This window comes from Balaenoptera physalus (genome assembly GCF_965194825.1).
Source record: "Balaenoptera physalus genome assembly, chromosome: 20".
In the NCBI taxonomy this organism is placed as follows: Eukaryota; Metazoa; Chordata; class Mammalia; order Artiodactyla; family Balaenopteridae; genus Balaenoptera; species Balaenoptera physalus.
In genome coordinates, this window is record NC_138901.1 from 56,108,711 (window position 1) to 56,125,631 (window position 16,921).

At 46.6% G+C, this 16,921-nt stretch overlaps 1 protein-coding gene across 3 annotated transcripts; it reads right to left on the reverse strand.

The window, feature by feature from the left end:
* Window positions 1–13,955: 13,955 nt before the first annotated feature.
* Window positions 13,956–15,640, reverse strand: LOC309649904 (thialysine N-epsilon-acetyltransferase-like). 3 transcript variants are annotated; one of them, XM_082440510.1, is made up of 7 exons: window positions 15,271–15,640; window positions 15,071–15,122; window positions 14,851–14,934; window positions 14,650–14,751; window positions 14,467–14,507; window positions 14,222–14,333; window positions 13,956–14,137 (listed from the first exon to the last, which is right to left on the reverse strand). In XM_082440510.1, exons 1-7 carry the CDS (start codon window positions 15,334–15,336, stop codon window positions 14,088–14,090), a joined length of 507 nt encoding a protein of 168 aa, XP_082296636.1. In that variant the 5' UTR covers window positions 15,337–15,640; the 3' UTR covers window positions 13,956–14,087. The 3 variants fall into 3 exon arrangements, with proteins under 3 accessions (XP_082296636.1, XP_082296635.1, XP_082296637.1); XM_082440509.1 differs by having other exon boundaries at window positions 13,956–14,333; XM_082440511.1 differs by lacking the exon at window positions 14,851–14,934 and having other exon boundaries at window positions 13,956–14,333.
* Window positions 15,641–16,921: the final 1,281 nt, after the last annotated feature.

Genomic DNA, 16,921 nt, shown 5'->3' on the forward strand with positions numbered 1-16,921 from the left:
TCAATCATTCACTCACCACCCTCTGGCTCACTTGTTCAAATGACACATTCCATCTCTTGGCCCCTCCTGAGACTAGGAAGACCTTGGCCTCAGAGCCCTGGGGAAGGCCTGGCTGGAGTCCAGAGCCTCAGCCTTCTTCATGCCCTTCACTGGGCGTGGAGCTGGACCTGCCCAGATGTGGAACCTCCCAGTTTGGAAGCAGCTTCTTGTATGAGGCTCTCTGGGGACAGGGACAGCTGAGACACAGAGGAGGTGCCCAGAGACCAGTGGTTTGGAGTCTGCAGCTGCAGATCTACTTAGTGCATGGTATAGGACCAGGAGGGACCTGCTGGCAGGACTGTGGCCACTAAACCAAGGGGACCCTCAGGCCCAGAAGGGGACACTGGCTTATTGCAGGAAGCCAAGGGCAGGGACCCAGGCTGGCAGAAGGAGTGGCGCTTCCAAGCCACAGACCACCAATGTTTCCTGGACTCTGGCGCTCTTTATTCCTCTCGCCATGCCCTGCCGCCCCCCGCCCCCGCCCCCGTTTGCTGCTGCTCAGTTCATTTTCCCAGTCTGGCTCCCGTGCAGAGGGGGCCTCGAGGCCGAGGTGGAAGGCGGCAGCGAGTTGGCCCGCGCTCGGCTCTCCTGCACTTGCCGCTTCAGCTCCAGGCTGTCATACACCTGGTAGCTGGCATTGCCCCCCGGCTTCCGGCTGAGTGGCATGAAGGTGGGCCGGGGCGGAAGGTGCTCGGTAGCCTGGACGTCGGGCAGGGGCTGGGAGGAGCGGACGAGCAGGGCTGAGCTGGGAGCCGGGGCCCGCCGGTACGAGGCCTCGGCCAGCACCGTGAGGGAGGCGGAGGTGGTCAGAGGGCGCCGCACGGGCAGCATCTCGGCCCATTCGGCCGCCCGGCGCCGAACTCCTTGGGGTTAGAACAGAGGCCTAATAGGATGGATCTGAATAGCAAACAATAATAATGAGGGACATACACTAGGGCATGCGGAGAAATAGGGGACTCTACATCTCACTTGGGAGTAGAGGAGCCCTGGTCATTTAAATCTAGAAGGGTTCTTGCATGCATATAAGATGTGAGATTTCTAAATGCTAGGACACTGCTAAGAATTTGAAAAGAGTAATAAAATTTGTAGAAGACCCCAAACTTGAGATGATGACAAGGGAGAGGAACAGGGACGACTGAATAGCTGGAATCGCTGGTCTACCTCCTATTTTCTCTCTCTCTCTTTTTTTGGCCAAGGCAGTGAAAGCTCTGAGCCCTAACCACTGGACTGCCAGGGAATTCCCCACCTCCTATTTTCTGTCTTCACTGAGGAAGCCAAAGCTATGCGTTCAATCCTGTGCTCCCAATTTTCCTACCTTCTCTCCTGTTTTTCACATTTTCAAAATTAGCAATCCCTAATTTTGAGTAAGTCCAATTTTTCAACTTGTTCTTTTGTATCTGAGCTTTTGGTTTTATATCTAAGAAATCTTTACCTAATGTTCTTGTCTAGAGTTTTATAGTTTTTATTTTACATTTAGGTCAATGATCCATTTTGAGTTAAATTTTGTATATGGTGCCAGATACAATCAAACTTCATTTTTAACCTATGAATATGCACTTCTTTGAGCACAATGTGTTGAAAGACTATCCTTTCTCTACTGAATTGCCTTTTCGCTTCTTTCAAAAATCAGAAAATGCAAACTAATGTATAGTGACAAAAGGCATTGGTGGTTGGTGGAAGACTTTTGGGATTGATAGAAATTGTGGCGATGGTTTGTTTTATATGTATGTCAAAACTTAACAAATTGTATGCTTTAAATAGGTGTACTTCATTGTATGTCAATTATGCCTCATTAGATTTTTTTAAAAATTAGGGGTTTCAAAAAGCTAATATATGAAGAACTATTCCTGAGCTTTGCAGGAAGGAACAAAATATGAGCTTAGGAGAGAAAACACCAAAAATGTACACTTGTGTCACTCCCACCTCAGAGAACTGATCAATCATAAACACTTAATACACTGTTTTTTCCTTAAATCTAAACCTAAAATTTCACTCTTGATACCAGCCGTCTTTCTCTTCTTTCGGGAAAGGATCTTGTTATGGAGTCTTACTACTTAGAGCCTTACTTCTGCCCAAGGCATTAGTACTCCTGGTACTGCCTAGCCTCTTACTTACCCATGCTTTAGCCTTCTCTGCCATTCCCTTCTTTGGTAATATTTTTTCCACTCTTCATTCAGCTCCATCAATACGCATTCCTACTCTTCTCCACTCACATCTTCTATTTGCCCGAATCCCTCTCTTCCCTTTTGGGTTCTTCTCTTAGCTCCTTTTTTTTTTTTTTCTTTTTCTTCTTTTTTCCTTAGCTCCTTTTTAAGTGTCCTCCTCTTTTCTTCCTTTATAAGGATTTCTCTAAACATTTCATCTAGCCTCTACAGCTGACTTTATCCAATTCTTTATCCAAAACGTCTATCTCTAAGCTTTAGAAACAGTTTATCAAGAGAGAGTTAGCTATTTTCAAAACATTTCAGGGATGAGATAAAACATAGTGGAAGAGAATCACCTGCCTGCCTCTTTTGTGAAGAGATCCCCACTCCTAGATACACTCATTCACGAAGGATATGTCTAAAGCTCTAATCCAATTCTCCTCCAACATGTCAGGGTTGGCCCTCAGGCAGAGGTAGCAACATTACCCTGGTTTTTCAAGCTACCATGATCCCAAGGCAGAAATGCAAAGCTCAGAATGGAGTTTTCCCTCACATAACTCAGCAGTTCAACTAAACGTCACTCATTCTTATACTTCTAGGGTCTTTTTCCTTCAAAGATTCTCCAAAACAAGCTTTCTCCTCAACTTCACATTCCAAGTCAGTCTCTGCTCCTTAATTCCACCCACATTACCCCAGTATTTTTCCTCCAAAAATACCAGTGGTATAAAGTGAGCTCCTAGTTCTGCTCAGTCCATGCTCATTGAGAAGATAAGCAGAGGAGGGCAAGAGCAGTTGAGTGAATCTCTAGAAGGCTACCTAGATCCAAAGGATAACTCAATTCAATTCAATGGCCAGGGCTTATGGAGCTTTGGCTTATAGAGCCTAGGACTGGACAGAGGAAGTGAGAGTCCTAGGTTCCTAAGTACTTCACTTTCCTCAAATTATAAGATACAAAATTAGGTCCCACCTTCAACCTATCTTCTAGTCCTGGGTTCTCAAAATAAAGGAGGGAGTTCTAGAAGAAAATCAGGAAGGGTCTGGATAAAAATCACGTGTTGAAGGTGAGGATGCCATATTCCTTAACAAAGGAATTGGAATTGGGATATCCAGGTAAGGTCTGGAAAGTTGGATGACTGTGCCCTGGAAGGTGAACAGATATTTCATTTGGGAGAGCACCGCTTAGAGAACAAAACACATTAAGTTCTGACAGAAAAGGAAGAGCTGATGGGATAGCTAAATGATAACTTAGATCCCAGATCTGACATTTGCAGTTCTATCCTGGAAGAAGATCAACAACACTAGGACCCAATTCTGAGAGGGATGAAAAGAACCTTCCCAAATTTATAGTTCTAGAAGCAATGTAAACACTCCTTGAACCACACTGAAGTTTGCTGAGTCATGAATATTAAAATCAGCAGCAAGGACAGATTGGGCAAGTATCTATATGGCACTGAACGTTGAAGAAAGATTAGTCTGAATTTAAGGATTTACTGTTGTTTTCAACTGAGGCATGGGGCAGAAAATGCTAAAGTGGCCAGGACACAAAATCCACATTACCTGGCTTCCAGCTCAAGTCCAAACTCTATTCTCTGATTCAAAGCATCCTAGCCCCAATTCACTCAATCAAGTCTATCACTGCCATAGCCCACAGGAGAAAAGAGAAAGATTCAGAGACACATTTTCTGTTGGACACTTATATGTGGAAAGGGAAACATGTCCCTTCCCAGCAGTCTCACACAGTTAATTTGAACTGGATACCAATCTTTCCCAGCTGTGTCTGACTCCCATGCTTCCTAGAACAAAAGCAAACATCATATCTTGATCTCAGGCTTAGTTTAAGAATCACTTTTCTTAGGGATGGGAAGGACCCAGATGAAGGACAAGATACTGTGGGAAATGAGGCTAAAATCTTATGAGGAAGGGTATTTCAATAAAGGTAATGCAAGTTTGGGGGAAAAGGATATAAGAGACAAATGCACTCTATCAGAATCAGAAAGGAATTAAGAAACTTTGCCAAAGAAAACAGAAATGCTATGGAGGCAGGCTAGAAGAAAAAGTCCCATGAGTTAGGAAAGTATGCAGAAAAAAAATGACAGAAAGAATCAGCTGGGAGCTTCCTTCTTCCATCTTAGCTGGGTAATGGAATAGGTAGTTTCTGGGTATTACACAGAAATATTAGGATAAAAAGCTAACGACTTATATTGAGAGGTTAAGTTAAGATAGATGTGGGTACCCACAGGCACTGAAGAATATAAAGAAATCTGGCGAGGGAAGTAAGGCAGAAATGAATAGGCATTTAGAATGGGTCAAAAGTGACTACACTGAGCTTACCAGTCGAAGTTGGGGCAGAAACCTACTCCAAGGGCAAATATGAGACCCTTTCCAGTTATAGCAAGATATGACTTCACAGGGAAGGAGTTCAAGAAAGTCATTTCCAAGGGCACGAAGGTGGAGAGGTCTATTATGGGAGGAAAGGCTTGAGGGGAAGTGAAGGAAAGGGGGTTCTTCTCCTCACAAGTAATGTTATGATAAGATAACTCTGCTCTTGCTCCTCAGGGTAAAATGAGAGAAGACAGGAATCAGGAAAGTCTCTGAGACAATTCCAGGCATAAAGTCCAAAGAGGTTCAAAATAACAACAGTCACATAAAGAAAAATTCCTGAGAGGCAAGAGGGGTCTCCCTCTGGCTTAATCTAAATGGGAAAAAAATGTCCTAAAAAATAAGATTCAGAACAGATTTAAAAGGTGGTAATAAAAGGAGTTCTAAAAAACCCAATCCTGGGCAACGGGGGACCTGAAGTAAACAAGGATCTTTTAAAGATAGTCTCCTTCTCCTTTAAAAAAAGGCTAGCGGATTCCCAAACTGGGCGAGTTGGCCAAAAGTCTTCTAGAAGTGGAAATCCTTAAGAAGAAGATTAACAGATGGAATCCTTGTGAGATCCCCTTTTAGAGATCAGGGATATGAAGCTTACACTCCTCAAGATGAAGAAACTGTATGAATGATCTAAATGTATGAGGTCAAAGTGAGATGACAAATACAAAACCATCCCTGGGTAAAACAGTAGACCAGCTAGTCTTGGAATAAAGGGGTGGGGTGAGAGACTTGAGAAAAGGTGCCACCTTATGGCTATGAGGCAACTAGACGGCTACAGCCCAGAGTTCCTGAGGTCAAAGATACTAAATGTCATAAACAGATTCTGACCGTTTCTCCTTGGGGTGGGAACAGAAATATAAGATGAAAGTGGGGTGAGTCTTCCAGAGCCAGTAAGCAGAGGCCTCTCCGAGGAAGATGAAAAGATCTAATATGGGACGGCCTTCCCAAGGGGGTAATAGTGGAGAATAAAGAGAATTCTCCATGTGCTTGGACTGTGGGGAAGACGTGATTCAGATCCAAGGTAGATCTTCTACCAGAGACAGGAAAAGTCAACGAGACGCTGGGTAAATGGGGTCTCTTCTGGGGGGTTGGGAGGGGAGCTGAACCAAGTACAATAATGCCCTGATGCTCAATCCCGGAGATGCGGGTAAAAGCAGGTGTAATAGAGGGCTCAAAAATAAGAGGAAGGGGTTAACTTCTAGAGGTCTCCCCCCAGGACGGCCGCGCGTGGGAGCGTGGGTCTAAGGTTCTAAGGGTCAGGGCTTAGCTCCAGAATGTCGATCCCGCCCCACTCTTCCCTACTCTGGCTGGAGGGAGGGGGCTGAAGACCGCGTCCCCGGCCAGCGCGCCGCCTCACCTTGTAGAAGGCCCCGTTGGAGCCGCGCACCTCGACCGGCAGTCCCGGCTCCACATCCCCCCCAGAGGCCAGGCCGCCCATGGCGCCGCCACCGCCTCCGACTCCCCCGGCGGCGGCTGCAGCAGCGCTCTGAGTACGGGCCGGGCCAGGTCCCCGGCGTCTCCCCGGAGGAGGAGCCGGAGGGGGAGCCGCGGGGGGCGGGAGCCGGGCCGGCCCCACGGCGGCCCTGCCACAGCCAACGAGCAGGGGGCCGGGGCCGGGCCGCTCCCCGTCCGCCGCCGCCGCCTTGGTCTCCGCCACCGTGAGGGAAACGGCCACCGCCGCCGCCGCTGCCTTCGTCACCTCAGCTTCCGCCCGCCGCTGCCCCCGCTGCTGCCTCAGTCCCGGGACCCGCTGCTGCCGCCGCCGCTCCACGGCCTCCACCTCCCCCTGCCGCCGCCGCCTACTGCGCAGGCGCACCGGGCACCCGCCCGCCGCGCGCGGGCCCCGAGGGCCAAGGCGCAGGCGTTAAGGCTGGCGACCCAGCTCGCGCTGGCCAGCGCATCAGGGCTTCCACACTCCTCTTCACTCTCTCACGCCCCCTCCTGGTCGCTTACTTGCGCTTGCGCAGAACCAGACTGGTTCTCTTTCCTCGCCACCCCACCTCTCCACGGCCCCTGTCTCTTCCTTTTACCGCCCCACAACACTGGGAGCTAACCAATCATGGGGAGGGAGGGACAGCGCTCACTCAATCGGATTGGACTTCTGATGCTCCTGGTCAGACCACACCCACTTCGCCACGGTGCGCTCCAGCAGGCTTGTACAAGTTAGGGATGGGCATGCGCCTGAATGATTGCTTGGTCACTTTCCCCACCTTTGTCTTTCTTGGTGCGCACGCTCCGAAGGAAAAAAAAAAAAAAAGGAGTTGTCGAAAGGCAAAAAAAAAAAAAAAAAAAAAAAAAAGGGCCTGGTGCGCACGCGCTGGGCTTTACAGTCCACAAGGCGGACTGGACTCTCTAGAGCCTCTGTATCTCTGCACAATGCGGTTTAAGAGTCACGTTCTTGCCTTGAGAAGATTCTGGTCATGCATACAAAGAAAGGTTAAAGAAAGATTTCAAGGCAGTACCGAAAGGCAAATGCAACTTAGCACAAGATTTGATATCTAAATGCGGAGAAAATCCAAAAGAGGAAAAATTGTTACAGAGAAAGGATAGTGAAGGGGAAACTTAGGATTCGTAAACTAAGATAAGTAAGAAATTTCGATAGAAGTGAATAAAATAGCCAAGAAATTAGGATCATGTGTTGTGCAGTAATCATTTAGCAAATATTTATTTAGCCCTCACTGTGTTCCATCCACTGTGGTAGGTCGTAAGGATACAAAGACAAGATGTGGTCCCCAAAACAAGGACTTTATAATATATTGGGGAAGGAGCAGACAAACACATTTAAACAAGTAAGTGCATGGAGTTCATTTGAACATGGGATAAAGATAAGGACTAAGTTTTGAGGGAATCCCAAGGAGACGAACAATGGTCAGTTGTTCTTCAGAGTGATAGGGAAAGACTACTGCAGGGGAGGTGATGCAAATTGAGATTTGAGGGATAAATAGGCATTTGCTAGAGGAAAAGTGCAGTAAGAGTATTCTTGAGAGAACAAGAACTACAATGGTGCAGAGGAGCAGAAAGAACATGTCCTTTGGGGAACCACAACTAGTTCAAATAGCGTTTGGCTTGAAGTAGGGAAGCTAGACTGTGAAGGACTTGTAAATCAGGTTAAGGAAAATGGTCTTCACTTTATCCATACTGGAGAGCCACTGAAAGATTTAAAGCAGTAGTATAATGTAATAAGATTTATGTTTTACAACTGTGGGGAATAGATTAAAGAGAAAGGGCATCCCAGAAGGCAGTGAGAGCTGTGAGGAGCTGTTGCAGGTGAGGAAGATGCTAAGGACCACCTCGGATTAGGGCTGTGGGCAACAGAGGTACAGGTTGATTTGAGCCTGTTAAATTTGCAATAGAATCAACAAGAATTGGTGATAAGGATGGGGTGGAGTCAGTGAAGAAGTGGGAGGAACACAAATTTCTACCTTGGATTGCTGAGTGCATGGTGATGCCAGTCATGGAAGAGAGAACATACGAGAAAAAGTTTTGGAGGAGAAGTTGATGAGTTCAATGAGTTTGATTGTGCTCTTTGAGTTTGAGGGTCCACCATCCAGGTGGTCATGTTCCCTTGTCTTCAACAAACTTCTCTTTCAGATCCCAATTTAAATATAATTTCATTAGCCTTCCATTATGCCCACACTGGTTTAGGTCCCCTGCCTTACACTGCCAAAGCATCCCATACTCCTTTGTGGCACACATCATGGTTGTAATTTTAATCATTTATCCAGCGTCTGTCTTCTGCCATCACACTATGAGTAAGCCCTATGAGATCAGAGACTGGGTTCCAGGTCTGTTTGTCCCCAGCATTGTATACTCAGTACTTAGCACAGTTCCTGGCACGGCAAATATTAACTGAAGGAACCAATGTCCTGTAGGTCAATGGACACACAAGTGTGTGGCCCAGGAGACATCTGGGCTAGAGAGGTGAATGTGAGAATTATCAGCGTATTAGACATAGTTAAAGCTATAAGAGAAAATTAGATGTCTAAAGAAAAGTGACTTAGAAATGGATTGGGTCCATGATAAAACTCTCAACTACAACAGTATTTAAAGGGCTGGCAGGGAATTCCCTGGTGGTCCAGTGGTTAGAACTCCATGCTTCCACTGCAGGGTACCGGTTGGATCCCTGGTTGGGGAACTAAGATCCCACATGCCGTGCAGCGTGTCCAAAAATTAAACAAAGAAACAAATAAATAAATAAAGGGCTGGCAAAAGAAGAGGTGCCTTCAAGAGTGCCTGAGAAGGAACATCAGTAAAGAGGGTAGCAGAAATAATAAAAGGGACTAGACTATCAGCAGTGATTCTGATAAGGAGTAGGGAGGGAGAATTAGAGAAATTAAGTGGGACAGATTATCAGGAGTGCTGGCTGTCAGACTAAAATGTTTGGGTTTGGACCCTTAAGCAACAGGAGTGGCTGAATTTTGTCTTGGAAATGGCACCATCATCAATTTCCAAGCCTCTGGCAGCAACAGTCCTCTCAGATTTGACTTTTGCTCTTTTTCATCTGCTTTAGTCATTGTTCATTCAGGCCAAGGATGAGAGTGGGAAAAGGGGGAACAGCATTTCAGATGGGGAAATGGCATGTACAGAAGGCCCAGAAGGGAGACTACAGTGCATTTGAGGTACTGGAAAGAGTCTAACATGGTCAGAACTGACTTGCTGGGGAAAAAAGGCTGGAATAATATTTCAGATAATGGGGATTTGGGCCAGAGCCTGGAGGGATTAGCCAGAAGTTTGGACTTTGTGCTGACAGCAGTGGGAGCTGTGACTGGATTTTCAGCCAATTTGCCTTTAGGTGAAATTGCCTGTAGGTGAAATTACTCTAGCTGGACTATACAGAATGTGTCAACAGAATGCCCCAGCTTGCCTTAGGACTTCTTTTTCTTTTTTTTGGCCGCACCGCATGGCATGTGGGATCTTAGTTCCTGGACCAGGGATCGAACCCATGCACTGTGCAGTGGAAGCATGGAGTCTTAACCACTGGACCGCCAGGATAGTCCTGCCTTAGGACTTCTAAATACACAGAGACATTGAGAGAGGAAGATAGAAAGATGGATAGATTGATAGATGGATGGCTAGATAGATCCTGAAAATGAAAGTTACAGATTGAATGTTGAGACTTGCCCCAGACTCCCTCTTCACCCAGCTCTGAGATTACCTACAACCAGGCTTACACCCTCCAGGCAGGAGTTTGGAAGCATCTTCTCTGGGAAATCTAACCAGACAAGGAAAAAGACCTAATGGTACTGACATCAGGGGTTCCTCAAGGAAATGGCCTCATGGCTCACCCTATAGTAAAGTTCACGGTCCACCTGCCTCCCTACATCCCATACAGACACACTCACAGTTTCCAATCAGTACCTTAGTGTCCCGATCTTAAATATGAGCAGACAACTGAGGATTACCAGACATTTGAGGAAAGCCTTTAAAATGAAAGATGGAGGCCAAAACAAAGAAAGAAAGTTTAGAAGAAATACAGACTACACAAGGAGAAAAACATTTTTTAAAAAACCTATGATGAATATTCTCAGATGAGAAAAGGACATATATCCATGAAACAAAAACAGAATGTTTTTAAAATGCAGAGAATAAGAGAGCTCTTAGAAATTAAAAACATGAGAGCAAAAATAAAAATTCAGTAGAAGGAGGTATGTAATGTACAACATGGTAAATATAATTAACATTGCTGTACGTTATATATATGAAAGTTAAGTTCTCATCACAAAAAAATTTTTATTTCTTTAATTTTGTAGCTATATGAGATGATAGATGTTCACTAAACTTATTGTGATAATCACTTCATGATGTATGTAAATCAAATGATTATGCTGCACACAAACTTATACAGTGCTGCTATGTCAATTATATCTCATTAAAACTGGAAGAAAAATAAATAAATAAAATCAATTAGGGAATTTAAAAAATTTCAGTAGAAGGGTTGGAAAATAGAAATTAAAGAAATCTCCCAGAAAGTAGAGCCAGAAAATGAAGATGGGGAAAAAAGGAAAGAAAAAAAATCTTTTTTTTAAATTATGGGATTAGTCCATGGGATTCAACATCTGAATAACAACAAAAGTTCCAGAAAGATCACAGAGATAATGGAGGGAGAAAATCACCCAAAAAATAATAATAAAAATTTTAAATGTTTCCATAACTGAAGAACGTGAGTTTCCAGATTGCAAAGACCCACTGAGAAAACACTAAGACATTTCCATGGAAGATTTCAGAATTCTAGGATAAAGAGACGCTCCTAAAAGCTGTGGTTGGGGAAAGAGGGAAGGAAAATAAAAATAAGCTTCATACATAGGATTCAGAATAAGAAAAATTTCAGGTTTCTGAACAGCAATACAGCAAACTTTCAGTTTCTGAAGCTTGAAGACAATGGAGAAATGCCTTCAAAATTCTTAGGGTAAATTATTTCCAATCTAATATTTGATACCCATCCACACTGTCAATTAAGCACAAGAGCAGACCAGACATTTTCAGACTTGTAAGATTCCAACAAATTTACCTCCCAGGCATCCTTTCTCAAGAAGCTCCATCAAAATAAACCGAGAAAGGTGAGTACATGGGTTCTGGGAAACAGGCTGTCAAGAGAGGGGCAAAGGTCCCTAAGATGGATGTGAAAGGGGACTCCAACAGTGCAGCCTAAAGATCAGACTGTGTGCTGGAGCAGGTCTAAGGGCTCCGTGAGAAAGTTCTTCAAAATGAAATAGATCAAATTCCTTACGTGTTTGTATATTCTTAAGAAGAGATTAACATAACTAGGGGAGAATTGGGGGATAATTTAGAGTACACAGAAAACTAAGCAAATGAATAAAGGAGACAAGGCAAGTATTAATTTCAGGGAAAACAAAAATGATGCAAGAAAGAAAAACACCTATAACAATCCACATGGCTCAACTGTGAAGAGCATTTGCATAATCATAACATGTAAACATGAAACACAGATCCATCCAGAGTTATGATATAATATTGGAGGGATGGGAGGATGGGAAGTAGGGATGGGGTGAAAGAGGGGTTGGAAAAGAGGGTTAGCAATGGGAGGTCAATACTAGTGCTCGAAACAGAAACATCAAGAAGTAGCAATAACTGGACTTCCCTGGTGGCGCAGTGGTTAAGAATCCGCCTGCCAATGCTAGGGGACACGGGTTCGAACCCTGGTCCGGGAAGATCCCACGTCCTCGGAGCAACTAAGCCCGTGCGCCACAACTACTGAAGCCCACGCGCCTAGAGCCCGTGCTCCGCAACAAGAGAAGCCACTGCGATGAGAAGCCTGCGCACCGCAACGAAGAGTAGCTCCCACTCGCCGCAACTAGAGAAAGCCCGTGTGCAGCAACGAAGACCCAATGTGGCCAAAAAAAAAAAAAAAAAAGTAGCAATATCTGTATGCCATTTTGAATTTGAAATATGAAGGTGAATACAAAACCCCCCCATAACAATACAATTAAAAAACTCAATTGAAAGTGATTGACTCTGAAGAGCTGGGGAATTGGGAGACTACTGTTTTCTTATATAGGTCTTGTAGAGATATTTGACACTTTAAATACTATACTGTATATCTATGATTAAAAAAAAATAACCCCATGGAAGGGGGGTACTTACAGAAGGAGGCTGGGAGATCAGTTAGGAGGTTATAGCAATTTTCAAAGAGAGGTGATAGTGGAAGTGGGGTTAGGGATGTGGACAGATTTGAGAGATATTTTAAGTTATCTCTATTCTTTCTTTAAAAATCCCTCCCCCTAAATGCCCTCCCCTCTGTTCTCCCTGGAATGGACAGAACCCAGGTGATTTTCACTCCATACTAGTCAGCCCCAGCACTTAATAGAATCACCCTACAGGAGGTTAATGAAGTGATGAGTGGGTGGGAGACCATGGGGTGGCTGCAGAATGGATTGATGCCGGGGTGCAAAGACACCCTATGAAAACTGGTAAGATCTGGGTCAGGGTGAGCGAATAACAAAAAAACAAGTGTAAACTCTGAAAAGCAAAGACAAAACAGGACGGGGGCAAGATACATTTTGGAAATATTGTTTCCTAGTTCATAATCTTTTCTTCTGCATTAGTATTTAAAGTTTTATTTATTCATTTTTCTGAAGTACTACATGGGCGAGGCACAAAATTCAGAAGATCCAAAGTGGCATGGGGAAAAGTCCCCTTCCTCGCGTTACCTGGACACCCAGTTCCTCTCCCTGGAAGCAACCACTCTCTGCTTGTTTGTGTGTCCTTCCAGAAATAATTCATTCTGAGTTAAGTTTAAAAAGTGCCATCAAAAGATAACTTGTTCATGTTTAAAAGATATTCATCCCTGCCAGATTAGATGAGCCAAGGGCATGAAACTGGATTCTTCTTGCTCCCATCTGTGGAAGGGGCAGACAAGCTTCATTATTTCTCAATCAAGTTTGTCCTAAAGGCCCATCTGTTGTAAACTCATTTTAAGGGCCCAAAACTGGCACCACTCTGGAAGAATTTGGGCCTTTGAAGTGTTGTTTGGCTGAATTGTATTTTTTTTTTTTTGAATTTTAAGATGGATCTTCAACTCTCTAGGCTCCATTGATCCTGTGTTTTACAATTTACACATTTATGTTACCTGCTGGTCCACTTTCAGTGTCTAAATTATGACCATTTAACCAATGGTTCCTCCACAAAAGGAGTAATATGTTACCACTGGAAGTGAGGATGTGTTTAATAACTTAGGAAGATGTTTCTGATTTATTGTTAAATGAAAAAACAGGTGGCAAAAGAGTTGATCCCATAAATCCCCACATAATTAACTAATTATATGTATATATGTACATTGAAAAAAATCTAAGGAATCAGTACCAAAGGGTTAAGAGTAGAGATGTAAGTAAGGCTATGGATTTTATTTTTATATGTCCCTTCAAACTTCTCTACAACAAACCTGCATTACTTGTATAATAAAATATTATGAAAGTAGGAAATGAACCTGTTTCCCTTCTTGTCTCCATGGGTCCTAAAGGTTTGTTCTGGTTCTGCTGAACTGAAAAAAAAGGCTTTGTGACTTTTGAAAAAGAAAAAGCACTCGCTAGCTGAGCGGATTTTTTAAAAGTTGGGGCCAGTGGTCCTTCCCAGTGTCCCTAAAATGCCGCCACCAGGTGGCAGCCTGTTCCATCTGTTGAGTCGGTGGGCCTGCCTCAGTCTCGGATTCCACACAGCCCAGTCCAGACACTGGAGGCCTTTGTCTGGGTCCCAAACCTGACCAACAAGCCTGATATATATGCTAGAGGCCAGAGCCAATACTCTGGTCCATTGTGGGTGAAAGTCATCTTAGGCCCACTTTTATCCCCAGGAGCAATATCCACTGACCAGAAAACACTGAGGAAGGGTCGTAATAGCTGAAGCTTGTCACATCCTCAATTCCTCCACCCAACACCACATCAACACATAGGAATTCTCATTTATTTTTTACCCTTAACAAGGAGGTGGGAAGGCTTGCCTCTTCCTCACCTCTGTTCTTTCCATCTGGGAATATTCACCTCCAACCCTCCTTCCCTTCCTTCCGGGAGGCCTTGGTCAGTGGAGACAGTCTCTGAGGACTGCTTGAGCTGGTGGGGATGAAGAAGCTGAAATGGAGATCCCCAAGGGATGGCGTCACTTTCCTGCCAACTCCCTCATCGCCTCTCCTTCAAAGCGAAAGCAGTGCCAACCTTCAGCTTCCGTCAGATCTTGGGCTCCTAGGGCCTTATACAAGTCCGTAGCCCCCTTGTTCCAGTCTAGGACTGCCAGGCGGAACTGGGAGCAGCCCTTATCCAGGGCCACCTGTGGGAGAAGACACCACTCACTTTCCTGGGTCAAAAAGGAAAAGACTTTCTCGCCCTCCATTCAACCCAGGTGCCTCCCATACAGCTTTGCTTTGCCAGGGCCCAGCTTGTAGCTCCATCCCTCTCCTCACCTCAGCCACTTTTTTGATTATTTTGGAGCCAATGCCCTGACCTGATGTGGGGAGAAAAAGACAAAAAGAGGGATTGTCTGAGTTGAAGGGGATCAGAAAAGACCATAGGTTAGGATTAAGAGGCAAGGGATGGTGGTCCAGTCTATGGGTTGCTTTTCTCCCAGCCTGGCCTCTGCCCAGTACCCCGATACTCTGGCTTCACGTAGATGTCTTCCAGATAAATGTTTCGTCCCTTCCATGTGCTGTAGATGAAGTAGTATAGCCCATAGCCCACCACACAGGGCCCTGAGAGAGAAAAAAAGAAGGGTCAGGCCGCTGGGCACCTGGGGGAGAGACCTTTGAGGCTGACTGGAGAGGGCGCCTCTGAGCTAGGAGTGCTCTTACCCTGTGGCTCCCCGGGGGCAGGAAGAATCTCTGCTACCAAACAGTGATAGAAAGGATTCTCTCCAAAGCCATCTGCTCTCAGGGCTGCAGAGATCGGAGTTGTGACAAAGAGATAGAGACAGAAGGCCTGGGTGTGTGCCCAGTCTGGAGTTACTGCCTGGGGAACCCATCCGTCACTTCCACCCCAGCCTCCGTCAGGACTCAGGTGTTGGGCCCGTACCTTCTTCACTGATCTTCACCTGGTCTGAGAGTTTCTCGTACTCAGCGAGTTCCTACAGCGTGCGGACAGAGGCTAGATTAAGGCAGGAGGAGCCCTGGGCGCGCTCCTCCCTCTGCTCCCACCTCCTCCTTCCCGCCCCCACTCCAGCAGCGCCGCTCTGACCCCCTCTGGGACCCCGGTTTCCGGCCTGCAGCCCTCACCCGAATCAGCCTCAGGATATTTCCACAGTCTCCCTTCTTGGCTTCTCGGATCAGCACGGAAGCCATCCCGATCTCCACCGTCTGGGACCGAAGTCCAGGATCCCCACTTCCGTTCTGCAGGACCGGGCGAAGAGCAACGGGGACCCTTTAAGGGGCCTCCAAATTCGGATCCCGGAAAGCCGGGGGAGTGGTGGGGAGCGAGGTGGTGGGGGCGCCGCGGGCTGGGAAGCAGAAGCCCGATTCCGGCTGCCGCGGGGCCGAGAGAGTGGTGGGACTAGCGGTCCTCACGGCCTGGTAGCCCCTAATTTCGGGCCCCGCCAGCGCGCACCTGCCAGCCAATCAGCTGGCAGAGCAGGCATGTCCCCGCCCACCCGCCCCGCCCCGCCCCCCCACCCGCCAGCTCTGCCCCTATGGCCGGGTATCTAGACCGCACTCCCCGCAGGGGTCAAGGCTGGACTTCCGAGGCTTCCTCGTTGTTGTTATCTGGGTGTTCCAGCCTCCGTTGGAGAAACCCCACGGCTCGAAAGATACCTCCTTCTTTAACTGAAGTGTGCAGTGATTACCTGCTCTACCCTTCACCCCAACTCACCCATTCCAGCCCATCCAGACTCGGGGTGAGCCCCAAGACCTCCAGCTCTTGCCTACTGGCTCAAAGTGTTACTTCTCTTGGGGGCATTTGTATTTTAAGATGGGTCAGGGAGAGGGTGATGAATTTCTACCGGTAAATGGTTAGGCCTCGCAGTAGACGGCTAAGAGAAGATAATGGGGGGAAGGGACCAGGACTCAGTATCCACTGACTCACACGCAGAGACAACACCTCCCTACGCAGCAAGCCTCAGAGGCCTGGGAAAATACTGAGGGAGGAGCTCAGAGCAGATACCAGGCACTGTGCCTGGATCATCTCCATTCATCCTCATTCACAGTAGCTCCGGAAAGTAGGTATTTTTTCACATTTTGCAGACAAGGACACTAAAGAACACAGGTGGGGTGACTTGCCCACAGTCACCCAGCTAGTATTTGGGATTCCATGTCTCAGCTCTAGGCCTTACGGAGGATGCTACTTGGGGATCCGGGCATGACTGTTTCTAGATCTCATGTTTACCTTACCCCTTTGAGGCCCAGACTTACCCGGGGCGAACGGTGCCCCCAACGCCCCCAGCAGCAGCAGCAGCAGCAGCAGCAGCAGTAGCGCCCCTGGTGTCATAGCCCGCCCGCGTCGCTCAGTGAGTCCGCTTGGGTGAGCCGCCAGGACAGCCAGCGCAGGGGAAGTGACGAGGCGCCCAGGAATGTGCACCTGTTATTGGGGGGCAGCCCAGCCCACCCGCCCCGCCCCGCCCCGCCCCTGGGACTTGATCCCTCCCCGAGCAACTGCCAAAGCCTGCTACCCACAGATGGCAGACAACACTTCAATTGTATAAATAGTCTTTAATTGAGAAAGCATGGAGTGGAGACCGGTCCCCTGGGAGCAGAGCCTTTTTTGGGTACCTGACATCCAGCTGAGGTAAAGCAAGTTCTGTTCAGTTAGAAGCTGGAGGGGTGTATGAGGTCTAGAGACCAAGAGGCCATCACCCTCCTTGGCCTGACCCGTAGGGGAGAAGGGTGGGACTTATTGCTGAATTGGGGTCTCCTCATTTGGGGGGGTCAAAGCTAT

Coding starts and splice junctions, on each gene's coding strand:
- LOC309649904 (XM_082440509.1), bottom strand. CDS start 15,336: ATGGCTTCCGTGCTGATCCGAGAAGCCAAGAAGGGAGACTGTGGAAAT. Junction 14,935..15,070: donor GGTGAAGATCAGTGAAGAAG/GTACGGGCCCAA, acceptor CGATCTCTGCAG/CCCTGAGAGCAGATGGCTTT. Junction 14,752..14,850: donor TGCCCCCGGGGAGCCACAGG/GTAAGAGCACTC, acceptor TTTCTCTCTCAG/GGCCCTGTGTGGTGGGCTAT.